Raw genomic sequence first — 13,759 nt, forward strand, 5'->3', positions numbered from 1 at the left:
ATCCATTAGCTAAACTATTGAACTCAATGAGTCTTACACCCCTGTCAGTTGCCGTGACACACCTTACAGTTAAATTACTCGATTCAAGGGCTTAGGAGACCTCACTATAATAGAGACACATGAAATTATGTATATATTTAAATATATATATATATATATAAATATAGTACCAGTCAAAATTTTGGACACACCTACTCATTCAAGGGTTTTTACAATGTAGGATAATAGTGAAGACATCAAAACTATGAAATAACACATATGGAATCCTGCACTCCATCACTCTCCTTGGTCAAATAGCCTGTACACAGCCTGGAGGTGTGATTTGATTTGGTCATTGTCCTGTTGAAAAACAAATGATAGTCCCACTTAGCGCAAACCAGATGGGATGGCATATTGCTGCAGAATGATGTGGTAGCCATGCTGGTTAAGTGTGCCTTGAATTCTAAATAAATCATAGACAGTGTCACCAGCAAAGCACCCCCACACCATCACACCTCCTCCATGCTTCACGGTGGGAACCACACATGTGGAGATCATCCATTCACCTACTCTGCATCTCACAAAGACACAGTAGTTGGAACCAAAAATCTCGAATTTGGACTCATCAGACCAAAGGACAGATTTCCACCGATTTAATGTCCATTGAAGGCCGGATTCACGCAGTCTCCTCTGAACAGTTGATGTTGAGATGTGTCTGTAAACTTGAACTCTGTGAAGAGTTTATTTGAGCTGCAATTGGTCTTCCTTTCCTGTGGCGGTCCTCATGAGAGCCAGTTCCATCATAGCGCTTGATGGTTTTTGCGACTACACGTTAAGAAACTTTCAAAGTTATTTTCCGCATTGACTGGCCTTCTTGTCTTAACATAATGATGGACTGTCATTTCTCTTTGATAATTTGAGCTGTTCTTGCCATAATATGGACTTGGTAATTTACCAAATAGGGCTATCTTCTGTATACCACACTTACCTTGTCCAAACACAACTAATTGGCTCAAATGCATTAAGAAGGATAGAAATTCCACAAATTAACTGATAACAAGGCACAACTGTTAATTGAAATGCATTCCAGGTGACTACCTCATGAAGCTGGCTGAGAGAATGCCAAGAGTGTGCAAAGCTGTCATCAAGGAAAGGGGTGACTACTTTGAAGAATCTCAAATATAAAATATATTTTGATTTGTTTAACACTTTTTGGGTTACTACATGATTCCATATGTGTTATTTCATAGTTTTGATGTCTTTATTAATATACTACAATGTAGATAATAGTAAAAACAAAGAAAAACCTGATTAGGTGTTACAACTTCTAATGATGGTGAGTGGAGGAGTCAAGCTCAGAGAGCAGGTAATTCAGTACGTGGATATTTGATTCCATAGACTGTGATTCCACGACATGCAAAACACCAGGGCGCATGAAACAACCTGTCCCAAAAATACACCGGAATAAAACCTGTCCGGAAAAATACTGATCACACTCATACATAGATAACAGGAAACAAGCCCACACAAATACCCAGCGGGCCTAGTGCCCATAGCCTACAAACAAACACTAACTCAAAACAGGTGTACCCATTTAAACCCAATAAACAGAAACAAACAGAAAGGGAATCGATGGCAGCTAATAGGCCGGCGACGATGACCGCCGAGTGCCGCCCGAACAGGAAGAGGCACCATCATCGGCAAGATTCGTGACACTAGGTGTCTCCAAACTTTTGACTGGTACTGTACATACATTTGCGAGAATTTATTTAGAAAAATGACTACTTTGTTCTACTCTCAGTTGTTAATAGCAGTGGGACAGTGTGTGAGAGAGAGAAGACCTGTGCAGCAGCACCACCATCAATTCTCACCGCACAGGGGAAAGTAATTGTTCTTGGCAACAACCAAGTAAGTTCAAGTAAGAAGACTATGAATGTTAATACACTTTGATATGTTAGAATGAATGTGAGCAACTATAAGCTTTCTCCTGGCTAATAGGTCGTTTGCTTTACATTTACAGTTTAGTCATTGTCAGCTTTGCCAGATTTTATCTAACTAGCTAACACTGGGTAGTTCTGGTTGTGTGAAAAACTGACAGTGAATGTTTTGAAGCCAAGAATATTTGCTAGTATCCCCCCTTGGGTTGTGCTGTGGCGGAGATCTTTGTGGGCTATACTCAGCCTTGTCTCAGGATGGTAAGTTGGTGGTTGAAGATAACCCTCTAGTGGAGTGGGGGCTGTGCTTTGGCAAAGTGGGTGGGGTTATATCTTTCCTGTTTGGCCCTGTCCGGGGGTGTCCTCGGATGGGGCCACAGTGTCTCCTGACCCCTCCTGTCTCAGCCTCCAGTATTTATGCTGAAGTAGTTTATGTGTCGGAGGGCTAGGGTCAGTTTGTTATATCTGGAGTACTTCTGTCATGTTTTGTCATTTATTATCTTGTCTTGTCCCTGTGCTTCCCATTCTATTCGTTTCCCTCTGCTGGTCTTATTAGGTTCTTTCCCTTTTTCTATCCCTCTCTCTCCCCCTCCCTCTCTCACTCTCTCGCTCTCTCTTCTCTCTATCGTTCCGTTCCTGCTCCCAGCTGTTCCTATTCCCCTAATCAATCATTTAGTCTTCCCACACCTGTTCCCGATCCTTTCCCCTGATTAGAGTCCCTATTTCTTCCTTTGTGTTCCGTTCCTGTCCTGTCGGTTCCTTGTCTAGAATTCACCGTGCTGTGTTTGTGTATCGCCCTGTCGTGTCGTGTTTTCCTCAGATGCTGCGTGGTGAGCAGGTGTCTGAGTCTGTCTGGTTCAAGTGCCTTCCCGAGGCAACCTGCTGTTCACCTGCTGTTCAAGATCGAGTCTCCAGTTTGTCCTCGTCATTTCGAGTGAAAGTTGTGTTTTTTGTTTGTATTTACTTTACTGGATTAAAGACTCTGTTTTCGCCAAGTCGCTTTTGGGTCCTCTTTCACCTGCATGACAACTTCTCCTGTCCTATTCGGTGTCCTGTGTGAATTTAAGTGTGCTCTCTCTAATTCTCTCTTTCTCTCTTTCTTTCTCTCTCTCGGAGGACCTGAGCCCTAGGTCCATGCCTCAGGACTACCTGACATTATGACTCCTTGCTGTCCCCAGTCCACCTGGCCATGCTGCTGCTCCAGTTTCAACTGTTCTGCCTTATTATTATTGGACCATGCTGGTCATTTATGAACATTTTAACATCTTGGCCATGTTCTGTTATAATCTCCACCCGGCACAGCCAGAAGAGGACTGGCCACCCCACATAGCCTGGTTCCTCTCTAGGTTTCTTCCTAGGTTTTGGCCTTTCTAGGGAGTTTTTCCTAGCCACCGTGCTTCTACACCTGCATTTCTTGCTGTTTGGGGTTTTAGGCTGGGTTTCTGTACAGTACTTTGAGATATCAGCTGATGTACGAAGGGCTATATAAATACATTTGATTTGATTTTTCCTAGCTACAGAATTACTTGCACAATCACTGTCTTAGTCTTCGTCATAGGGTCAGCAAGAGGACAAGTACATTAGAGTGTCTAGTTTGAGAAACAGAAACCGTCCTCAACAGTCCTCAACTGGCAGCTTCATTAAATAGTACCCGCAAAACACCAATCTCAACGTCAACAGTGAAGAGGCGACTCCGGGATGCTGGCCTTCTAGGCAGAGTTTCTCTGTCCTCTGTCTGTGTTCTTTTGCCCATCTTAATCTTTTCTTTTTATTGGCCAGTCTGACGTTGAGACTGGTGTTTTGCAGATACTATTTAATGAAGCTACCAATTGAAGACTTCTCCTCTTGTTCAGTTGTGCACCGGGGTCTCCCACGCCTCTTTCTATTCTTGTTAGGGCCAGTTTGCGCTGTTCTGTGAAGGGAGTAGTAGACAGTGTTGTATGAGATGCTGATGCTCCAGATACTCAACTCGTCTAAAGAATGCACTTTTATTGCTTCTTTAATGAGCACAACAGTTTTCAGCCGTGCTAACATAATTACAAAAGGGTTTTCTAATGATCAATTAGCCTTTTTAAATTATAAACTTGGAATAGCTATACAACGTACCATTGGAACACAGGAGTGATGGTTGCTGATAATGGGCCTCTGTACGCCTATGTAGACATTCCCAAAAAAATCAGCCGTTTCCAGCTACAATAGTAATTTACAACATTAACAATACCGTTACAGAGTCAATGTGCGGGGGCACCGATTAGTTGAGGTAATATGCACATGTAGGTAGAGTTATTAAAGTGACTATTCATAGATGTTAACAACAAAGAGTAGCAGTGGCGTAAAGAGGGGGGTGAGGGGGAGGTAATGCAAATAGTCTCAGTGGCCATTTGATTAGATGTTCAGGAGTCTTATGGCTTGGGGAGGAAGCTCCGGTACCTCTTGCCGTATGGTAGCAGAGAGAACAGTCTATGACTAGGGTGTGTGTCCCCAATGTCAGAGTGTGTTCAGGCTAAGCCTGACAGGAGATAATTATGACTGACGAAATTCAGCAGTTACATATCGGGTGCTTGTACTTACATTGCATTCCTTACTGACAACAACAGAGATCTCCTGAGGGCATCACTCACCCACTAACTGTCTTTACTACAACAGAGAGAGAGAGACAGAGAGAGAGAGAGGCAGAGACAGAGCGAGAAAGAGTGCGAGAGAGAGAGAGAGAGAGAGAGAGAGAGAGAGAGAGAGAGAGAGAGAGAGAGAGAGAGAGAGAGAGAGAGAGAGAGGGGGAAAGAGTGAGAGAAAGAGTGAGAGAGTGTGAGAGAGAGGGACAGAGAGAGGGATAGAGAAAGAGAATAAAGAAGAGGGAGAGAGCGAGAGCGAGAGAGAAAGAGTGAGAGAAAGAGGGAGAGAGAGAGAGAGAGAGAGCGAAAGAGAGAGAATAAAGAAGAGGGAGAGAGAGAGAGAGAGAGAGAGAGAGAGAGAGAGAGAGAGAGAGAGAGAGAGAGAGAGAGAGAGAGACAGAGGAGAGAGAGAGAGAGAATAAAGAAGAGGGAGAGAGCGAGAGCGAGAGAGAAGGAGAGAGAGAGAGAGAGAGAGAGAGAGAGAGAGAGAGAGCGCGAAAGAGAGAGAATAAAGAAGAGGGAGAGAGCGAGAGCGAGAGAGAAGGAGAGAGAGAGAGAGAGAGAGAGAGAGAGAGAGAGAGAGAGAGCGCGAAAGAGAGAGAATAAAGAAGAGGGAGAGAGCGAGTAAGACAGAGAGATAAACAGATGAATGGATCGTACCTGTTTGTAACGTTGGAAGCTCCTCATCATCATCCAGAGAGAGAACAAGCTGATCTTCAAAAACCTATTTTACAAAACAGAAATCAGTCAGCCACACAGCTCCATCAGAGGATGAGGTGAATGCATGTGGGCAGTCCAGAAGAGCACTGCTCATTCTCATCACCCTCACACAACACACAAGGAGAAACACACACATCAAACTCATTGATGTACCAGGTCATTACATTTGAAAAGAAGAGCAGACTGATATACTCACACTATCCACCAGAGTAAGGTATCTAACTGGCAGCCCCCTGCCCAGACCTGCAGAGGAGGAGAATGACACTTAAAGGCACCCATATGTCACCATCTAACACCCTTTAAATAAGCAGTATAATTGGCAACAAGAAGAGACAGATGACTTCTCCGGTAAACATGCTGAAATCACTGCTAGCCTGACTCAGCTTCACTAGCAGCAGAGCAAAAGCAACATATGAGGAAGACGGAGGTTGTTTCCTAGTACAGATCTATAGATCTATAGTGTTCCCCTCCAGTCTGACTGGGGGGGGGGGCCGCTGTGGGATGAGGTCGATACTGAGATAGACCTCTTGTCTCTCTATGTACGCATTGATATCAACCCTGCCGTCACTATGGTTACCAGAAACAAGAGAGATCGGCAGTGTGTGTGTCTTTGAGGTGGCAGCAACTGCTCCGAGTCTTGCACTCACTGCTCTTCTCTCTCTCATTTCTCCTTCTCTGTTTACCCTCTCTCTCTCTCTCTCTCTCTCTCTCTCTCTCTCTCTCTCTCTCTCACTCTCTTCTCTTCCCCCTTTCCGCGCTGTCTCATTAATCTCTCTGATACAGTCTCTCTCTCCTTGTCCCTGTGCACTGTGTATCCTGTGTAGCACACCACTTGCTGACATTTGTGTACTGAGTGTGTATGCCCAGTGGTGTAGTGGGGTTAAAGGCAGGTATACGCCGCCGCCGTATAGCCACTTATTTTTCAGTGGGCATTGCGTATACTCACTTCTTAATCCCCACGATGCATATCAAAGTAGAGTAGTGGAGGTATATGCCGTATCAATTAATTAGGTTGACGGAACATATCAGAATGTTTAGCTTAAAATGTTGATTGAAGTATAATTTACTCACATTGTAGGTGCAGCAATGTACACACAGTGTTAGGCCTACGCGCAAAAGTTTCAAAATTCAATTTGCAGGAAAACACCATTCTAAATGTCGCACCATACATGCATGCGAGCGGTTTCATGGGCAGAGATGGAAATATCTGTTCAAAATTTAGGAAGAGGGTAGATCTAAAGATGCAACAGCTATCATGCGTTGCTAATATGACTAGGATAATGCCTTTGTCTGCTAGACAATGAAATACAGTTGAAAGAAAACCATTAGAACAGGAGAACGCATATGAGGAAGTCTTTATAAAACAATTGGTTCCACGTTTCTATGGTGGGATTTTGGCTAAAGGCTATTTTGAAGCAAGGTAAGACCTGCTGTCATGTTTTGTCATTGATTATCATGTCTTGTCCCTGTGCTTCCCCTTCTATTCGTTTCCCTCTGCTGGTCTTATTAGGTTCTTTCCCTCTTTCTATCCCTCTCTCTCCCCCTCCCTCTCTCACTCTCTCGCTCTCTCTTCTCTCTATCGTTCCGTTCCTGCTCCCAGCTGTTCCTATTCCCCTAATCAATCATTTAGTCTTCCCACACCTGTTCCCGATCCTTTTCCCTGATTAGAGTCCCTATTTCTCTCCTTGTTTTCCGTTCCTGCCCTGTCGGATCCTTGTCTATTGTTCACCGTGCTGTGTCTATGTATCGCCCTGTCGTGTCGTGTTTCCCTCAGATGCTGCGTGGTGAGCAGGTGTCTGAGTCTGCTACGTTCAAGTGCCTTCCCGAGGCAACCTGCAGTTCTTGATCAAGTCTCCAGTCTGTTCTCGTCATTACGAGTAGAATTATGCCTTTTGATTGTAAAGTTACTTTACTGGATTAAAAACTCTGTTTTCGCCAAGTCGCTTTTGGGTCCTCATTCACCTGCATAACAGAAGGATCCGACCAAAGAATGGACCCAGCGACTACAGATGCTCGTAACACTGCCGTCGAGATCCAAGGAGCCATGCTCGGCAGACACGAGCAGGAATTGTCTGCTGCTCGCCATGCCGTGGAGAACCTGGCCGCTCAGGTTTCCGACCTCTCTGGACAGTTCCAGAGTCTTCGTCTCGTGCCACCTGTTACTTCCTGGCCTGCCGAGCCTCCGGAACCTAGGGTTAATAACCCACCTTGCTACTCCGGGCAGCCCACGGAGTGCCGCTCCTTTCTCACCCAGTGTGATATTGTGTTCTCTCTCCAACCCAACACATACTCTAGCGAGAGAGCTCGGGTTGCTTACGTCATTTCACTCCTTACTGGCCGGGCTCGAGAGTGGGGCACAGCTATCTGGGAGGCAAGGGCTGATTGTTCTAACAATTACCAGAACTTTAAAGAGGAGATGATTCGGGTTTTTGACCGTTCAGTTTTTGGTAGGGAGGCTTCTAGGGCCCTGGCTTCCCTATGCCAAGGTGATCGATCCATAACGGATTACTCTATAGAGTTTCGCACTCTTGCTGCCTCTAGTGACTGGAATGAGCCGGCGCTGCTCGCTCGTTTTCTGGAGGGACTCCACGCAGTGGTCAAAGATGAGATTCTCTCTCGGGAGGTTCCTTCCAGTGTGGACTCTTTGATTGCTCTCGCCATCCGCATAGAACGACGGGTAGATCTTCGTCACCAAGCTCGTGGAAGAGAGCTCGCGTCAACGGTGTTTCCCTGCTCCGCATCGCAACCATCTCCCTCCTCTGGCTCAGAGACTGAGCCCATGCAGCTGGGAGGTATTCGCATCTCGACCAAGGAGAGGGAACGGAGGATCACCAACCGCCTGTGCCTCTATTGCGGATTTGATGGACATTTTGTCAATTCATGTCCAGTAAAGGCCAGAGCTCATCAGTAAGCGGAGGGCTACTGGTGAGCGCTACTACTCAGGTCTCTTCATCTAGATCCTGTACTACTATGTCGGTCCATCTACGCTGGACCGGTTCGGGTTCTACATGCAGTGCCTTGATTGACTCTGGGGCTGAGGGTTGTTTCATGGACGAAGCATGGGCTCGGAAACATGACATTCCTTTCAGACAGTTAGACAAGCCTACGCCCATGTTTGCCTTAGATGGTAGTCATCTTCCCAGTATCAGATTTGAGACACTACCTTTAACTCTCACAGTATCTGGTAACCACAGTGAGACTATTTCTTTTTTGATTTTTCGTTCACCTTTACACCTGTTGTTTTGGGTCATCCCTGGCTAGTATGTCATAATCCGTCTATTAATTGGTCTAGTAATTCTATCCTATCCTGGAACGTTTCTTGTCATGTGAAGTGTTTAATGTCTGCCATCCTCCCATTTCTTCTGTCCCCACTTCTCAGGAGGAACCTGGCGATTTGACAGGAGTGCCGGAGGAATATCATGATCTGCGCACGGTCTTCAGTCGGTCCCGAGCCAACTCCCTTCCTCCTCACCGGTCGTATGATTGTAGTATTGATCTCCTTCCGGGGACCACTCCTCCTCGGGGTAGACTATACTCTCTGTCGGCTCCCGAACGTAAGGCTCTCGAGGATTATTTATCTGTGTCTCTTGACGCCGGTACCATAGTGCCTTCTTCCTCTCCGGCCGGGGCGGGGTTCTTTTGTTAAGAAGAAGGACGGTACTCTGCGCCCTGCGTGGATTATCGAGGCTGAATGACATAACGGTTAAGAATCGTTATCCGCTTCCCTTATGTCATCAGCGTTCGAGATTCTGCAGGGAGCCAGGTGCTTTACTAAGTTGGACCTTCGTAACGCTTACCATCTCGTGCGCATCAGAGAGGGGGGACGAGTGGAAAACGGCGTTTAACACTCCGTTAGGGCATTTTGAGTACCGGGTTCTGCCGTTTGGTCTCGCCAATGCGCCAGCTGTTTTTCAGGCATTAGTTAATGATGTTCTGAGAGACATGCTGAACATCTTTGTTTTTGTCTATCTTGACGATATCCTGATTTTTTCACCGTAACTCGAGATTCATGTTCAGCACGTTCGACGTGTTCTACAGCGCCTTTTAGAGAATTGTCTCTACGTGAAGGCTGAGAAGTGCTCTTTTCATGTCTCCTCCGTTACTTTTCTCGGTTCCGTTATTTCCGCTGAAGGCATTCAGATGGATTCCGCTAAGGTCCAAGCTGTCAGTGATTGGCCCGTTCCAAGGTCACGTGTCGAGTTGCAGCGCTTTTTAGGTTTCGCTAATTTCTATCGGCGTTTCATTCGTAATTTCGGTCAAGTTGCTGCCCCTCTCACAGCTCTTACTTCTGTCAAGACGTGTTTTAAGTGGTCCGGTTCCGCCCAGGGAGCTTTTGATCTTCTAAAAGAACGTTTTACGTCCGCTCCTATCCTCGTTACTCCTGACGTCACTAGACAATTCATTGTCGAGGTTGACGCTTCAGAGGTAGGCGTGGGAGCCATTCTATCCCAGCGCTTCCAGTCTGACGATAAGTTCATCCTTGCGCTTATTTTTCTCATCGCCTGTCGCCATCTGAGCGCAACTATGATGTGGGTAACCGCGAACTGCTCGCCATCCGCTTAGCCCTAGGCGAATGGCGACAGTGGTTGGAGGGGCGACCGTTCCTTTTGTCGTTTGGACAGACCATAAGAACCTTGAGTACATCCATTCTGCCAAACGACTTAATGCCCGTCAAGCTCGTTGGGCGTTGTTTTTCGCTCGTTTCGAGTTTGTGATTTCTTACCGTCCGGGTAGCAAAAACACCAAGCCTGATGCCTTATCCCGTCTGTTTAGTTCTTCTGTGGCTTCTACTGATCCCGAGGGGATTCTTCCTTATGGGCGTGTTGTCGGGTTGACAGTCTGGGGAATTGAAAGACAGGTTAAGCAAGCACTCACGCACACTGCGTCGCGCGCGCTTGTCCTAGTAACCTCCTTTTCGTTCCTGTTTCCACTCGTCTGGCTGTTCTTCAGTGGGCTCACTCTGCCAAGTTAGCTGGTCATCCCGGTGTTCGAGGCACTCTTGCGTCTATTCGCCAGCGCTTTTGGTGGCCGACTCAGGAGCGTGACACGCGCCGTTTCGTGGCTGCTTGTTCGGACTGCGCGCAGACTAAGTCGGGTAACTCTCCTCCTGCCGGTCGTCTCAGACCGCTCCCATTCCTTCTCGACCATGGTCTCACATCGCCCTAGACTTCATTACCGGTCTGCCTTTGTCTGCGGGGAAGACTGTGATTCTTACGGTTGTCGATAGGTTCTCTAAGGCGGCACATTTCATTCCCCTCGCTAAACTTCCTTCCGCTAAGGAGACGGCACAAATCATCATCGAGAATGTGTTCAGAATTCATGGCCTCCCGTTAGACGCCGTTTCAGACAGAGGCCCGCAATTCACGTCACAGTTTTGGAGGGAGTTCTGTCGTTTGATTGGTGCGTCCGTCAGTCTCTCTTCCGGGTTTCATCCCCAGTCTAACGGTCAAGCAGAGAGGGCCAATCAGACGATTGGTCGCATACTACGCAGCCTTTCTTTCAGAAACCCTGCGTCTTGGGCAGAACAGCTCCCTGGGCAGAATACGCTCACAACTCGCTTCCTTCGTCTGCTACCGGGTTATCTCCGTTTCAGAGTAGTCTGGGTTACCAGCCTCCTCTGTTCTCATCCCAGCTTGCCGAGTCCAGCGTTCCCTCCGCTCAAGCGTTTGTCCAACGTTGTGAGCGCACCTGGAGGAGGGTGAGGTCTGCACTTTGCCGTTACAGGGCACAGACTGTGAGAGCCGCCAATAAACGCAGGATTAAGAGTCCAAGGTATTGTTGCGGCCAGAGAGTGTGGCTTTCCACTCGCAACCTTCCTCTTACGACAGCTTCTCGTAAGTTGACTCCGCGGTTCATTGGTCCGTTCCGTGTCTCCCAGGTCGTCAATCCTGTCGCTGTGCGACTGCTTCTTCCGCGACATCTTCGTCGCGTCCATCCTGTCTTCCATGTCTCCTGTGTCAAGCCCTTTCTTCGCACCCCCGTTCGTCTTCCCTCCCCCCCTCCCGTCCTTGTCGAGAGCGCACCTATTTACAAGGTACGTAGGATCATGGACATGCGTTCTCGGGGACGGGGTCACCAATACTTAGTGGATTGGGAGGGTTACGGTCCTGAGGAGAGGAGTTGGGTTCCGTCTCGGGATGTGCTGGACCGTTCGCTTATTGATAATTTCCTCCGTTGCCGCCAGGGTTCCTCCTCGAGTGCGCCAGGAGGCGCTCGGTGAGTGGGGGGGTACTGTCATGTTTTGTCATTGATTATCATGTCTTGTCCCTGTGCTTCCCCTTCTATTCGTTTCCCTCTGCTGGTCTTATTAGGTTCTTTCCCTCTTTCTATCCCTCTCTCCCCCTCCCTCTCTCACTCTCTCGCTCTCTCTTCTCTCTATCGTTCCGTTCCTGCTCCCAGCTGTTCCTATTCCCTAATCAATCATTTAGTCTTCCCACACCTGTTCCCGATCCTTTTCCCTGATTAGAGTCCCTATTTCTCTCCTTGTTTTCCGTTCCTGCCCTGTCGGATCCTTGTCTATTGTTCACCGTGCTGTGTCTATGTATCGCCCTGTCGTGTCGTGTTTCCCTCAGATGCTGCGTGGTGAGCAGGTGTCTGAGTCTGCTACGTTCAAGTGCCTTCCCGAGGCAACCTGCAGTTCTTGATCAAGTCTCCAGTCTGTTCTCGTCATTACGAGTAGAATTATGCCTTTTGATTGTAAAGTTACTTTACTGGATTAAAAACTCTGTTTTCGCCAAGTCGCTTTTGGGTCCTCATTCACCTGCATAACACCTGCCTCATAATATGAATTAAATGTCGAGGTTTCAAACAATTAAGGAACAGGACAAATATAGCGATGTCAATGATAGTCCTACCGTCTTCTGGTAGATGGAAAGGCTTTCCCAAAAACCTATGATATCATGAATATTTGCATCAATCCAGTAGCCATTTGTTTTTCAAACTCTATCTCATGTGTTACAGAAACACCTAACCAAACAACAGTGCCTACACTACACTCAAAAATCTAAATTTCTTAGATTTTTCCCAGACCTCAAAAGTGGTCTCCTGATGTAGTTTAAGCATTGTTATGGATTTAGAACATCCAATGTTGTTGTTGCCTTTTGTGAACTAACACTCGCACTTGACTTTTTTCTCCCCCTACTAGCACGGACTTTGCTGATAGTTACTTTATTGAGGAAAAATGTACTTGCTATGACTGTGATAAGTGGTTTTCCGCCAAGCTAAAATGAATGACAGCCTAATTTATCTGTCTCAATAGTTGGCCTACTATTAGCCTACTTGCAAGGTACAGCTTGGGTTGGCCTAACTATAAAAGACCAATATGGCATTTATCATTTTAGGTCATTGAGAGTGTATGTCACTGGGCGGGCCGTTTGGGAAATGTTAAACAACATTTGAGTATACCCACTTCTCCAGGAACCACTACATCACTGCTCATCCCCACGGCCTGGGTGGCAGTCTGTTTCTGCTCTCTTGCAAACTCCTTATGGAATTGTCATTCCAATGTTTCGCTTGACAATGACAACAGGTAATGCCAATAGGCAAAAGCACAAACAGATTGAGGAACAGGCTATTATCACCAGATTAAAGTCACAATCCTGAGTTCGGTGTTTCACACTCACCTCCGTCACTGGCATCACTTCTAAGGACGTCCAATCCGTAACTGTCCTCCATCTGAACATCACCTCTCAGTGCTGAGATCTGTGACAAATACAGGAGCTCCGTGACAACATGCTCTTAATAATAATAATAATAAACTAATACTCTAGGTAACATAATCTATGAACTTAAATGTCAATGTATTATATAAATGTGTATTATAAAGGTTTGTTTACAGTAAAACATAGTCAATGAATGAATTACATTTCCACTTCCTTTAGACCTGTGAGTGTGCAAAGCTGTCATCACATCTCAAAATAGGGCTACGTAATGTTAGATCCCTTACTTCAAAGGCAATTCTAGTCAATGAACTAATCACTGATCATAATCTTGATGTGATTGGCCTGACTGAAACATGGCTTAAGCCTGATGAATTTACTGTGTTAAATGAGGCCTCACCTCCTGGCTACATTAGTGACCATATTTTTATTTTATTTTTTTATTTCACCTTTATTTAACCAGGTAGGCAAGTTGAGAACAAGTTCTCATTTACAATTGCGACCTGGCCAAGATAAAGCAAAGCAGTTCGACAGATACAACGACACAGAGTTACACATGGAGTAAAACAAACATACAGTCAATAATACAGTATAAACAAGTCTATATACAATGTGAGCAAATCAGGTGAGAAGGGAGGTAAAGGCAAAAAAGGCCATGGTGGCAAAGTAAATACAATATAGCAAGTAAAACACTGGAATGGTAGTTTTGCAATGGAAGAATGTGCAAAGTAGAAATAAAAATAATGGGGTGCAAAGGAGCAAAATAAATAAATAAATTAAATACAGTTGGGAAAGAGGTAGTTGTTTGGGCTAAATTATAGGTGGGCTATGTACAGGTGCAGTAATCTGTAAGATG

At 46.0% G+C, this 13,759-nt stretch overlaps 1 protein-coding gene across 8 annotated transcripts in view; it reads right to left on the reverse strand.

The window, feature by feature from the left end:
• The window catches only part of LOC123989309 (rho guanine nucleotide exchange factor 28-like), a 129,068-nt gene that overhangs the window by 64,332 nt on the left and 50,977 nt on the right, over positions 1-13,759 (reverse strand). For all 8 annotated transcript variants that reach the window (XM_046290232.1, XM_046290228.1, XM_046290233.1 and 5 more), the window contains exons 7-9: positions 12,868-12,946; positions 5,442-5,488; positions 5,186-5,249 (exon numbers count right to left, since the gene is read on the reverse strand). In XM_046290232.1, the coding sequence (XP_046146188.1) occupies positions 5,186-5,249; positions 5,442-5,488; positions 12,868-12,946 (190 nt within the window). The remainder of the gene's footprint in view (positions 1-5,185; positions 5,250-5,441; positions 5,489-12,867; positions 12,947-13,759) is intronic.

The sequence above is a fragment of the Oncorhynchus gorbuscha genome, linkage group LG11 (assembly GCF_021184085.1).
Source record: "Oncorhynchus gorbuscha isolate QuinsamMale2020 ecotype Even-year linkage group LG11, OgorEven_v1.0, whole genome shotgun sequence".
NCBI lineage: Eukaryota > Metazoa > Chordata > Actinopteri > Salmoniformes > Salmonidae > Oncorhynchus > Oncorhynchus gorbuscha.